The sequence below is a fragment of the Malus sylvestris genome, chromosome 12 (genome assembly GCF_916048215.2).
Source record: "Malus sylvestris chromosome 12, drMalSylv7.2, whole genome shotgun sequence".
NCBI classification, from domain to species: Eukaryota; Viridiplantae; Streptophyta; class Magnoliopsida; order Rosales; family Rosaceae; genus Malus; species Malus sylvestris.
The window spans coordinates 15102-27990 of record NC_062271.1 but is presented as its reverse complement, the minus strand read 5'-3'; the positions used below and the strand labels follow the sequence as shown (position 1 = coordinate 27990).

The following is a 12889-nucleotide window of genomic DNA, read 5'->3' as shown; positions in this document are numbered from 1 at the left end:
TGAATGTTCTAATCCTTGTGATGTCTTATGTCAGAACTATGCCACCTCGTAGAGAGCCCCGTCAATCAGCTGAATCTAGTTTCCCTGATATTTCTCAATTAGGGGAAGCTATAGTTTCTGTTATTCAGACTGCATTCCGTACTCCCAAGAGGACACATCTTGAGACAATTTATAATATGAAGTTGACTCACTTCATTGGAAATGAAGGTCATGAGGGGGCAGAAAAATGGCTGAATCATATGGAGAAGACCTTTCAAGTGATGCAGAGTCAGGGGAATCTTTCTCCTGATAGGTGGGTCGAGACGACTACCTAGTTTTTGGGAGAACAGCCTGCATCCTGGTGGAGACAGGAGTCTTACTAGTTGACCCCAATAGAGATTATGGATTGGGGAGTGTTTAAGGAGCTGTTTCGGAAAAGGTTCATTCCTTCTGCGTATATCGATTGTAAGAAATAGGAGTTTACTCATTTGAGACAAGGAAAGATGTCCGCTAATGAGTATTACAGGATGTTTACTGATCTATCGAGATATGATCCGGAGGTTACTGCTAATTCGGTAGAGATGCTTCGTTGTTTCAGTTTGGGTACTAAGAAGATATGGCGTTCCATAGCAACATCTATTCACTGTGCTACATACTAGGAGTTTTATGAGATTTTACTGAGGATTGAGGACTCAGAGAACATGCCTAGTGAAAGTGAGGATGAGGAAGGAAATAATGGGGGCCAGAGACAAGATGACAAAGGAAAAGGGCAAGCATTTTAGGGACCCCGCAAGACCCAAAACTTTAAGAAGAGTGGTGGCAGTTCCAGCTCTTCTAGCAGAGGATTGAGTACTAATATGCAGAGGAGAGGTGGTGGATTTACTGGAGGCCCTAGGTTCTAGAGACAGAGAGATTTTGGGAGTTCAGGTGGATCTGGTGCTCTCTTATGCTGCATGTGTAATAATCGGCATTTTGGGAGTGTAGAAGAGGCAATAATGGATGTTTTACTTGTGGACAGATGAGTCATAGGGCTGCCCAATGTCCTCAGAGTCAGCAGAGACCCCAACAACCTTCTTTCCTACCACCTGCACCGACCTAGCAAGCTTTAGGATCTGGTGGTTATACTCAGACTGGACGAGGAGGTGCCTACCACTATCAGGGCGACGCCGCTCCCTACACCTCAGGACAACATCAGTATTCTCAAGACCTTCAGTATCAGAGTGGGTACCCTCAGTATCAGGGATGATCTATGTCTTATTAGCCTCATTCAGCCAGAGGATCTCAGTGGTACCAAGGGGGACAACCCCAGTAGGGAGAGATTGCTGCTAGTAGTGCAGGATCTTCGAGGCAGTCGGGTCAGCAGAGGCAGGGATGTGGTATTCATGCCAACCGAGGTCGCGGTGGACGATAGTAGAAACAAGGGCGTATCCACAACATGTCACTGTAAGATGCCCAAAATAATCCAGATTTAATTATGGGTATGTTAAATATTCTTGGTCATTTTGCTAGAGTATTGGTTGATTGTGGTGCTACATATTCTGTTATTTCTCATACATTTGCTCAAGTGACACAACCCCATCCTACACCTCTAGGATATACTTTAGAGTTTTCTATGCCTATAGGGGATAGATGTTTTGTGGATCGGGTATATCTAGGATGTCCAGTGGTAGTAGATGACGTTATTATGCCGGCTAATCTTATGCTGTTGGATATTATGGATTTTGATGTGATTTTGGGCACAGATTGGTTGCACTATAATCGTGCCAAGATAGATTGTTATGGAAAAACAGTCACATTTCATTGTCCTAGATTACCTGAAGTTACATTTGTAGGAGAACCTAGTGGGGTGAGGCATGATATTATTTCAGCTATGAAAGGAAAGAGACTATTGTCGAAAGGTTGTCAGGGATATTTGGCTCATGTGGTGTTGAATGATGATACTCCTAGTAGTGTGGAGGATGTTCGTGTGATTAGATATTTTCCGGATGTATTCCCTGAGGATTTGCCTGGATTGCTGCCAGATAGAGAGGTGGAGTTTGTTATTGATCTGCTTCTAGGTACGAATCCCATATCCTTAACTCCTTATAGAATGGCTCCTACTGAATTAAGGGAATTGAAAGTTCAGTTACAAGAGTTAGTGGATAAAGGTTTTATTCAGCCGAGTACTTCACCTTGGGGAGCTTCAGTTTTATTTGTGAGGAAGAAAGATGAAACTTTGAAGCTGTGCATTGATTATAGGCAACTGAATCGGGTAACCATTAAAAACCATTATCCATTGCCTCATTTAGACGATTTATTTGATCAACCCAGAGGTGCCTGCGTATTTTCTAAGATCGACTTGAGGTTGGGTTACTATCAGTTAAAGATTAAAAATGAAGATGTCGCACAAATTTTCAGATATGATAGAGGGCGAGCGAGAAGGCCGAAATGACGCACAAATTTTGGGTAATAGCCAGCAAGGCCCAAGAACCCACGCAAGGCTTTGAGAGTGTGGGGTTGAGGCCACTTCATGATGCAGTGCACCTTTTGAGAGTCCACAGCTACACTTGCGGCCAAAATTTTGTGACCAAGGTAGGCCACCATAGGTTGGCCAAAAGAGCATTTAGACTGCTTCACTTTCAGAGCATGTGCTCTAAAAACATCAAAGACAGAGGTTATATTATACAGATGAGTAGGTAAGTTGGGGCTAAAGATGAGGATATCATCGAAAAAAACCAAGATAAACTTACGTAAAAATGGCTTGAAGATGGAGTTCATGAGTGTTTGGAATGTGGAGGGGGCATTACACAGGCCAAAAGGCATGACCAAAAATTCAAAATGCCCGTCATGGGTGCGAAAATCTGTCTTCAGAATGTCTGGTTCATACATACAAATTTGGTGAAATCCGTACTGGAGATTTAACTTAGAAACAATCTTAGCACCCCGGAGTTCGTCAAGAAGCTCATCGATGATGGGAACCGGGAATGAAAATTTGACAGTCACTTGATTAAGGCCCCTGTAATCCACACAAAAGCACTAAGTCAGGTCGACTTTGTGAACCAAGAGTGCGGGAGAAAAGAATGGACTGGAGCTGGGTCGAATGAGGCATGCGGCAAACATTTCATCCACCTGTTTTTCCATTTCAGTTTTTTTGAACATGGGTGTAGTGGTAAGGACATACATTGATAGATGAGTACTTAGCAACAAAGTGATTATGTGATCAAATTCCTGATGAGGAGGAAGGCTCGTTGGAGCAACAAAGAGGTTTGAGTTAGGGGTGGGCAAACGGGTACAGGAACCGCGGGTCGGGGCGGGTAATTAAGGTTCGGGGTGGGTACGGGCCAGTTTCAATTATTTAATAGGGGAAACGGGGCGGGCCGGGCCGGGCCCTTGATATTTTAGGGGCGGGCCGATTCCAAATGTATAGAAAAACGGGGCCCCGGACCTACCCGTTTTTAGACCAAATGGACGGACGAGATTGAAAAGGAACATAACGTCCAATCTTCACCGTTGATTTTACCCTAGTCTACTCTCTTTCTCTCCTCTCTGATCGACTTCGACTCCTCTGAATCTGTCTTCTTCGGTTCTTCCGCTCTTCCGCAGCTCCGCTGTTCAGTCTTCGACCCTCTCCGTCTCTCGCCGTCATGCTCTGCCGTCTGTGACTCAAGTCACTCAACTGTCTCTCCTCTCTGATCGAGTATTCTTCGATTCTTCTCCTCGACGACATCGGACATCCTACCTAGACTTAGAGAACCCAGGCACCTGCGGTCCCATACCACCCATCTTCTCGTTCTCCTTCTTTCGTCCCGAACGACATTACCGCCGTCGCGACCACGAACACTCCATCGCCGCCGCCAGTTCAGGTGAATTCTTTACTGTTTGCTGAATTCTTCTATTTTTTGTGTTCTTTGGTATATATTTTGGGGAAGAATTGTTAATTGTGTGGATTTTGGACCAATTTGGTAATTGTTTATCTAATTGGTGATCTGGGTTCTTCGGGATTTTGCAGGTGGCTCGGGCTTCCGCATTCTCCTTTCCTTTGGACTCGTATACGAAAGCATCTTCTCAACTGCTCAAGTATCTCCAGACTCCAGGTACCTCGTTTCCTTTTTTTTTATTTCAATTGACGCACCTTTTTATTTTATGAGATAAATTTGTTTTTTTTTTATTACAAATTTGTATTGGGTTGGTTTAAATTTGTTCTTTGTATGATTCCTTGTTCTGATGTCTTCTGATTGAGGTGGTATGAGGCTGTGCAGCTGTGTTTTTTTCTTTTCTTCGTAATGATTTTATTAAAAGGAGATTTTTAAATGACTGATGTTGTGGGGGTTCTGTGAGTGTGAGTCGATAAGTTTTTATAATTTGATTGGGGAATTTAGTTGCTTCAGATCTGTTTGCCATTTGAAAAATTGGGTATTGAATATTAAAATGGTGTGTTTTGTTTTGTTCTCTTCCATTAGGTAGTCCGAGAGCAGAGAGGGATGCAGTCTGAGACGGAGCAGGTGCCACCAGAGTCGGAAAGCATGGAGGTGTTGCTTGTGAGGATGTTGGCCATGGTGAGAAACGTGGCGGTGCCGGCACGGGGCTCGGTGGAGAAGCTGTGGTGCGACGACGAAGGCAGCATGGCGGTGGTTCTGGAGTCCTTTCCGTAGCGGTTTCGCAAAAAAAAAAAAAAAAACCCAAGGACCGGTGGACCCGGCCCGTTTCAAACGGGCCGGGTTCGGTCCGATTCCTGTAATGATATATGATGTACCCGACTCGGCCCGGCCCGTTTCTTTTAACCTCCAGTTCCTTGAAAATTAGGTCCGGCCCGACTCGGCTCGGCCCGTGCCCAGCCCTAGTCTGAGTAGCTGTCCAGAAGGGAGATGAGTGATGGGTGTATAGGGTGGACCGCCTCAGGTGGTGACGAAGCACTCAAAAGAGAGGCGAGAAGGGACTCAATGCGGGGTCTGGAGGATGCCGACGGTGATGAAGGCAAATGGGGAGGAGAATCCGAGGAGTGGAGTCCCACCAAGCGATAATTATGGCCCTCAATTTGAAACTCCATGACTTTGTGCTTGAAATGCCACCCAATAAAACCTAAAGTTTCTAACCACTCAGCCTCGAGGAACAAATTGCAGCCCTGTACCGCAAGTAAGCGAATGTCAGTGGAAAATGTATAGTCATGCAGGGTCATTGTAAAGTTGCAAGCGATACCTTGGGTATAGCAGATACTCCTATTAGCGACAACCACTTGTTCCACCAGAGAATGATCGATGCGCAAGCCAAGATGCATCGCGATCGAGGGGCTGAGGAAATTAAAGTCCACGCCAGAGTCGATGAAAACCTAGATAGGCAATGTGTCACTGTACCCTACAAGGTGCATGACACGCCCTTGGGTGCGTTTGGGCGAAACCAGGGTGTTGAGGGCAATGGGCACTGTCTTATCCAGCAAGGGCTTGTCAGACACAGGCGGAGTGTCTTCGAGGATCAAGTCGAAGGTAACTTCAGAGACAGCTGCGACATCTAACAATAACAAGTGGGGGGTTGTACAAGTGTGGCCAGGAAAATACTTCTCTGGGTAATAAATTGGCCACGAGATTGTCGCTCACGGACTTCGGCTGGAGATAGGTGCAGCGGTAGCTGGGCCGGGGAGGAGAGATGTGGTTTGGTGTGGGAAACAACCACCATCGATGATGCTGCCGGGACCTCGTGGGAAGGGCGAGAAGAGTATGAGCTGAAAGAAGTACGACGCTGTTGTTGCTTATTATCGTAGATACGGGTAAGATCAATGGTGCGGGCCAACGAACGAGGGCCCAGGGCTAAGACATCATCTTTTAAGTCCATCTTAAGCCCATCAAGGAAGACACCCAGAAGCTGTGCATCGGTCCACCTTTAGGCGCGGCAAGATAAACAGATGAAGTCATTCATATAGGCCTCCAAAGAGCTTTTTTGGGCTACATGAAAGAAGGACATATTAAAGTCCAATTGGTCACTCGACCCAAAGCGTTAAATGAGGCATTCTGTGAATGTGGCTTATAATGCTGACCCTACATGCAACTTATACCACTTGAACTATAAAGCCGCATCGTCGGTGAAATAGAGGCCCTCCACCGTGATCCGGTTGTGAGGTTCGACCCCATGGTAGTCCATGTACTCCTCAGCTAACATTAACCAGCTATATGGGTTATCGCCGGAGAAACAGAAAAGTTCAATTTTCATGAATTTGAGAGGAGTGGAAGGGGACGGTGTATCAGGAAGGATGAGGTGGGGTGGGTGTTGGGAAAAGGGAGGGGAAGGCTGAGGACGGAGAACGGTAGTTACGGTGACGAACTAGGGAGAAGCCTGGGGGTAGCCGGTTACATGGCGAATGTGTGTAAGGGAGGTGGAATGATTTGGAGTAGTGAGAGCCTCAGGTAGGAAGAGGGACGACAGCAGGAGGGTGGGGTAGAGGGGTGGAGGCAGAACCAATCAGAATGTGGAAAGAACTGATTGGGATCTGGGAGACCTGGGTAAGTGGCGGCTGTGGTGGGCGGGAGAACCGGAGCTCCTCTATGAGATGGGATTGAACAAGGCTGATATTGGCCAGGGTCGCTTGAATATCCGTCAAGTGGGATTGAAATGACTCCTAGCGGGTGGCCAACAACGACACAGAGTTATGGAACACGTTGAGCTGCTCAAGGATTTGGTGTTACTGATACTCGAGCTCGAGATCAGCCTCCGTGACATCGGCCGCGACTATGGAGGCTTTGCTTTTGCTCATGGAGCAACATAGCATGGCTCTTGATACCAAATGGTAGGATCGAACTAAAGAGGGAAGCTGGGAAAAAGGAAAGGAAGAAGAAATAAACCAAAGCATTCATTCATAATTCCCCCAAATGGTGGAGGCTGGTTCATATACAACCCTAATGCAAGAGTGTGTGCGATTAAAACACATCATCACTTCACAGACCGTTGGATGCAACCAACATCATACAATTCAAAAGACCATAACACCCTAATGATAAACATCTTATTACTAGTAAACCAGAGTCCTAACAGTGGTAGGCAAGGAAGAGATGATGGTGGGTACGGTTAGTTTCCTCGAAGTATTCCACCGTCCTAAACCCTTATCTTAAAAATCCTGCGCAACCAAGGGCAAGCTATCCCTTGCAAAGAGTCATAAAAGGCTGAGAGTGTCAAGCAAATCGAAAGTTAGGGCAAGGCATAGACAAGCATGTCTAGCCGAACACAAATCATTCCACGTTATTGGCATATAAATCGTAGACCCATAAAGTGGGATGGTATTCCCATTACCCATATTAATTCGAAAATCTGTATTTCGGGCACTTTTCTTTCAATTCAACAGTCTAAAAATTTCGTATTCTTTTTATTTGTGCAGAAATGATCTTTAAGGGATGACCTATGAGATCTACAATTGAATTTTTGAAATAAAACTCGTAGACCTATAAAGTAGGGTGGTGTTCTCATTACCTGTATTCATTCAAAAATCAGTATTTCGGGCAGTTTTCTTTCAATTCAACAATCTAAAAGTTTCGTATTCTTTTTATTTTTTGCAGAGATGATCTTTAAGGGATAACTTATGAGATGTAAAGTTGGATTTATGAAATATAACTCATAGACCCATAAAGTGGGACGATGTTCTCAACTTCTCATTACTCGTATTAATTCGAAAATCCGTATTTCGGGAACTTTTCTTTCAATTCAAGAGTCTAAAAGTTTTGTATTCCTTTTATTTTTGGCAGAGATGATCTTTAAGGGATGACCTATGAGATGTATAGTTGGATTTTCTAAATATAACTCATAGACCCATAAAGTGGGATAATATTCTCATTACCCATATTCATTCGAAAATCTGCATTTCGAGTGTTTCGTATTCTTCTTACTTTTGGCAGAGATAATCTTTAAGGGATGGCCTATGAGATGTATAGTTGGATTTTCGAAATATAACACATAGACCCATAAAGTGGGATGATGTTCTCATTACCCATATTCATTTGAAAATCAGTATTTCGGGCACCTTTCTTTCAACTCAACAGTCTAAAAGCTTCGTACTCTTTTTATTTTTTGCAGATATGATCTCTAAGGAATGACTTATGAGATGTACAGTTGGATTTTTGAAATATAACTCGTAGACCCATAAAGTGGGAAGATGTTCTCATTACCTGTATTCATTTGAAGATATATATCTTGGGCACTTTTCTTTCAATTCAATAGTCTAAAAGTTTCGTATTCTTTTTATTTTTGGTAGAGATGATCTCTAACGGATGACCTATGAGGTGTATGGTTGGATTTTTTAAATATAACTCGTAGATCTATAAAGTGGGATGATGTTCTCATTACCCATATTCATTCGAAAAATTGCATTTCGGGCACTTTTCTTTCATTTCAACAGTATAAAAGTTTCATATTCTTTTTATTTTTTGCTGAGATAATCTTTATGGGATGACCTATGAGATGTACAGTTGGATTTTCGAAATATAACTCATAGACCCATAAAGTGGGACGATGTTCTCATTACCCGTATTAATTTGAAAATCTATATTTATGACACTTTTCTTTCAATTCAAGAGTCTAAAAGTTTCGTATTCTTTTTATTTTTGGCAGAGATGATCTTTAAGGGATGACCTACGAGATGTACAAATGGATTTTTGAAATATAACTCGGAGACCCATAAAGTGGGACGATGTTCTCATTACCTGTATTCATTCGAAAATCTGTATTTCGAGCATGTTTCTTTCAATTCAACAACCATATAGTTTTGTATTCATTATACTTTAGGCAGAGATGATCTTTGAGGGATGAGCTATGAGATGTACGGTTGGATTTTCGAAAATATAATTCATAGACCCATAAAGTGGGATAATTTTCTCATTACCTGTATTCGTTCAAAAATTTGTATTTCGGACACTTTTCTTTCAATTCAAGAGTCTAAAAGTTTTGTTTTATTTTTATTTTTTGCAGAGGTGATCTTTAAGGGATGACCTATGAGTTGTACAGTTGGATTTTTGAAATATAACTCGTAGACCCATAAAGTGGGATGATTTTCTCATTACCCGTATTCATTTGAGAAAATGTATCTTAGGCACTCTTCTTTCAATTCAATTGTCTAAACATTTCGTATTCTTTTTATTTTTGGTAGAGATGATCTCTAATGGATGTCCTATGAGATCTACTGTTGTATTTTTGAAATATAACTCGTAGACCCATAAAGTGGGATGATTTTCTCATTACTCGTATTGATTTGAGAATATGTATCTCGGGCACTTTTCTTTCAATTCAATAGTCTTAAAGTTTCGTATTCTTTTTATTTTTTGCAGAGATGATCTCTAACTGATGACCTATGAGATGTATGGTTGGATTTTTGAAATATAACTCGTAGACCCATAAAGTGGGATGATGTTCTCATTACCTGTATTCATTCGAAAATCTGTATTTCAAGTCATTTTCTTTCAATTCAATAGTCTAAAAGTTTCGTATTCGTTTTATTTTTTGTAGAGATGATCTTTGAGGGATGACATATGAGATGTACAGTTGGATTTTCAAAATATAATTCATAGACCCATAAAGTGGGACGATGTTCTCATTACCCGTATTAATTTGAAAATCTGTATTTCGTGCACTTTTCTTTCAATTCAAGAATCTAAAAGTTTCGTATTCTTTTTATTTTTGGCAGAGATGATCTTTAAGGGATGACCTATGAGGTGTACAATTGGATTTTAGAAATATAACTCATAGACCCAAAAAGTGGGACGATGTTCTCATTACCCGTATTAATTCAAAAATCTGTATTTATGGCACTTTTCTTTCAATTCAAGAGTCTAAAAGTTTCGTATTCTTTTTATTTTTGGTAGAGATGATCTTTAAGGGATGACCTATGAGATGTACAAATGGATTTTTGAAATATAACTTGGAGACCCATAAAGTGGGACGATGTTCTCATTACCTGTATTCATTTGAAAATATATATTTCGGGCACGTTTCTTTCAATTCGACAACCATATAGTTTTGTATTCATTTTACTTTTGGCAGAGATGATCTTTGAGGGATGAGCTATGAGATGTATAGTTGGATTTCGAAATATAATTCATAGACCCATAAAGTGGTATAATTTTCTCATTACCCGTATTTGTTCAAAGATTTGTATTTCAGACACTTTTCTTTCAATTCAAGAGTCTAAAAGTTTCGTTTTATTTTTATTTTTTACAGAGGTGATCTTTAAGGGATGACCTATGAGTTGTACTGTTGGATTTTTGAAATATAACTTGTAGACCCATAAAGTGGGATGATTTTCTCATTACCCGTATTCATTTGAGAAAATGTATCTTGGGAACTATTCTTTCAATTGAATCGTCTAAACGTTTCGTGTTCTTTTTATTTTTGGCAGAGATGATCTCTAATGGATGACCTATGAGATGTATGGTTGGATTTTTGAAATATAACTTCTAGACCCATAAAGTGGGATGATTTTCTCATTACCCGTATTAATTCGAAAATCTGTATTTTGGGTACTTTTCTTTCAATTCAAGAGTTTAAAAGTTTCGTATTCTTTTTATTTTTGGTAGAGATCATCTTTAAGGGATGACCTATGAAATGTACAATTGGATTTTCGAAATATGACTCGTAAACCTATAAAATGGGATGATGTTCTCATTACCCGTATTCATTCGAAAATCTATATTTCGAGCACTTTTCTTTTAATTCAACAACGATATAGTTTTGTATTCTTTTTATTTTTGGAAGAGATGATATTTAAGGGATGAGCTATGAGATGTACAGTTGGATTTTTGAAATATAACTCCTAGCCCCATAAAGTGGGATAATTTTCTCATTACCCGTATTGGTTTCAAAAATCTGTATTTCGGGCACTTTTCTTTCAATTCAAGAGTCTAAAAGCATCGTTTTTTTTTTTTTTTTTTTTTTGTTGAGGTGATCTTTAAGGGATGCCCTATGAGATGTATAGTTGAATTTTCAAAATATAACTTGTAGACCCATAAAGTGGGATGATGTTCTCATTACCCATATGCATTCGAAAATCTGTATTTCAGATACTTTTCTTTCAATTCATTAATCTAAAAGTTTCGTATTCTTTTTATTTTTTGCAGAGATGATCTTTAAGGGATGACCTATGAGATCTACTGTTGGATTTTTGAAATATAACTCGTAGACCCATAAAGTGGGATGATTTTCTCATTACCCATAGTGATTTGAGAATATGTATCTCGGGCACTTTTCTTTCAATTCAATAGTCTAAAAGTTTCGTATTATTTTTATTTTTGGCAGAGATGATCTCTAACGGATGACCTATGAGATGTATGGTTGGATTTTTGAAATATAACTCGTAGACCTATAAAGTGGGATGATGTTCTCATTACCTGTATTCATTCGAAAATCTGTATTTCAGGTCATTTTCTTTCAATTCAACAGTCTAAAAGTTTCGTTTCGTTTTATTTTTTGCAGAGATGATCTTTGAGGGATGACATATGAGATGTACAGTTGGATTTTCAAAATATAATTCATAGACCCATAAAGTGGGACGATGTTCTCATTACCCGTATTAATTTGAAAATCTGTATTTCGTGCACTTTTCTTTCAATTGAAGAATCTAAAAGTGTCATATTCTTTTTATTTTTGGCAGAGATGATCTTTAAGGGATGACCTATGAGATGTACAATTGAATTTTCGAAATATAACTCATAGACTCATGAAGGGGGATGATGTTGTCATTACCCATATTCATTCGAAAATCGATATTTCGAGCACTTTTCTTTCAATTCGACAGCAATAAAGTGTTGTATTCTTTTTATTTTTGGCAAAGATGATCTTTAAAGGATGAGCTATGAGATGTGTAGTTGGATTTTGAAAATATGTACTTTGGTCACTTTTTTTTCAATTCAATTGTCTAAAAGTTTCGTATTCTTTTTATTTTCTGCAGAGATGATCTTCAAGGGATGACCTATGAGATGTGCAATTGGGATTTTGAAATAAAACTCATAGACCCATAAACTGGGATGATGTTCTCATTGCCTGTATTCATTCGAAAATCTGTATTTCGGACACTTTTCTTTCAATTCAACAGTCTAAAAGTGTCGTATTTTTTTTTATTTTTTATTTGTAGAGATGATCTTTGAGGGATGACCTATGAGATGTACTGTTGGATTTTCAAAATATAACTCGTAGACCCATAAAATAGGATGATGTTCTCATTACCCGTATTCATTTGAAAATCTGTATTTCAAGCATTTTTCTTTATATTTAACTGTCTAAAAGATTCGTGTTCTCTTTAGTTTGTTTTTAGAGGTGATATGGGATGACCCATGAGATGTAATGTTGGATTTTCGAAAATCAACTAGTAGACTTATAGAGTGAGACGATGTTCTCATTACCTGTATTAATTCAAAAATCTATTTTTTGGGCAGTTTTCGTTCAATTCAAGAGTCCAAAAGTTTCGTATTCTTTTTAATTTTGTTAGAGACGATCTTTAAAAGATGACCTATGAGATGTATAGTTGGATTTTCAAAATATAACTCGTAGACCCATAAAGTGAGATGATATTCTCATAACCTATATTCATTTGAAAATTTGAATTTCGAGCACTTTTATTTCAATTGATAAGTCTAAATGTTTTGTATTCTTTTTATTTTTGGCAAAGATAATCTTTAAGGGATGACCAATGAGTTGTGCAGTTGGATTTTTGAAATACACGTAGACCCATAAAGTGGGATGATGTTCCCATTACCAGTATTCATTCGAAAATCTGTATTTCGGGCACTTTTCTTTCAATTCAACAGTCTAAAAGTTTCGTATTCTTTTTATTCTTTGTAAAGATCTTTAAGGGTTGACCAATTATTTTTAAAGTTGTATTTTCGAAATTTAACTCGTAGACCCATAAAGTGGGATGATGTTCTCATTATTCGTATTCATTTGAAAATCTGTATTTCAAGCACTTTTC

General features: G+C 39.6%; 1 protein-coding gene across 1 annotated transcript; it reads left to right on the top strand.

The window, feature by feature from the left end:
* Positions 1 to 3651: 3651 nt before the first annotated feature.
* LOC126593558 (uncharacterized) lies at positions 3652 to 4785 on the top strand (the record flags this gene model as incomplete). Its single annotated transcript, XM_050259654.1, has 3 exons — positions 3652 to 3821; positions 3968 to 4052; positions 4419 to 4785. Coding segments are annotated over 3 exons (447 nt in total), but the record flags the coding sequence as incomplete, so codon positions are not given.
* Positions 4786 to 12889: the final 8104 nt, after the last annotated feature.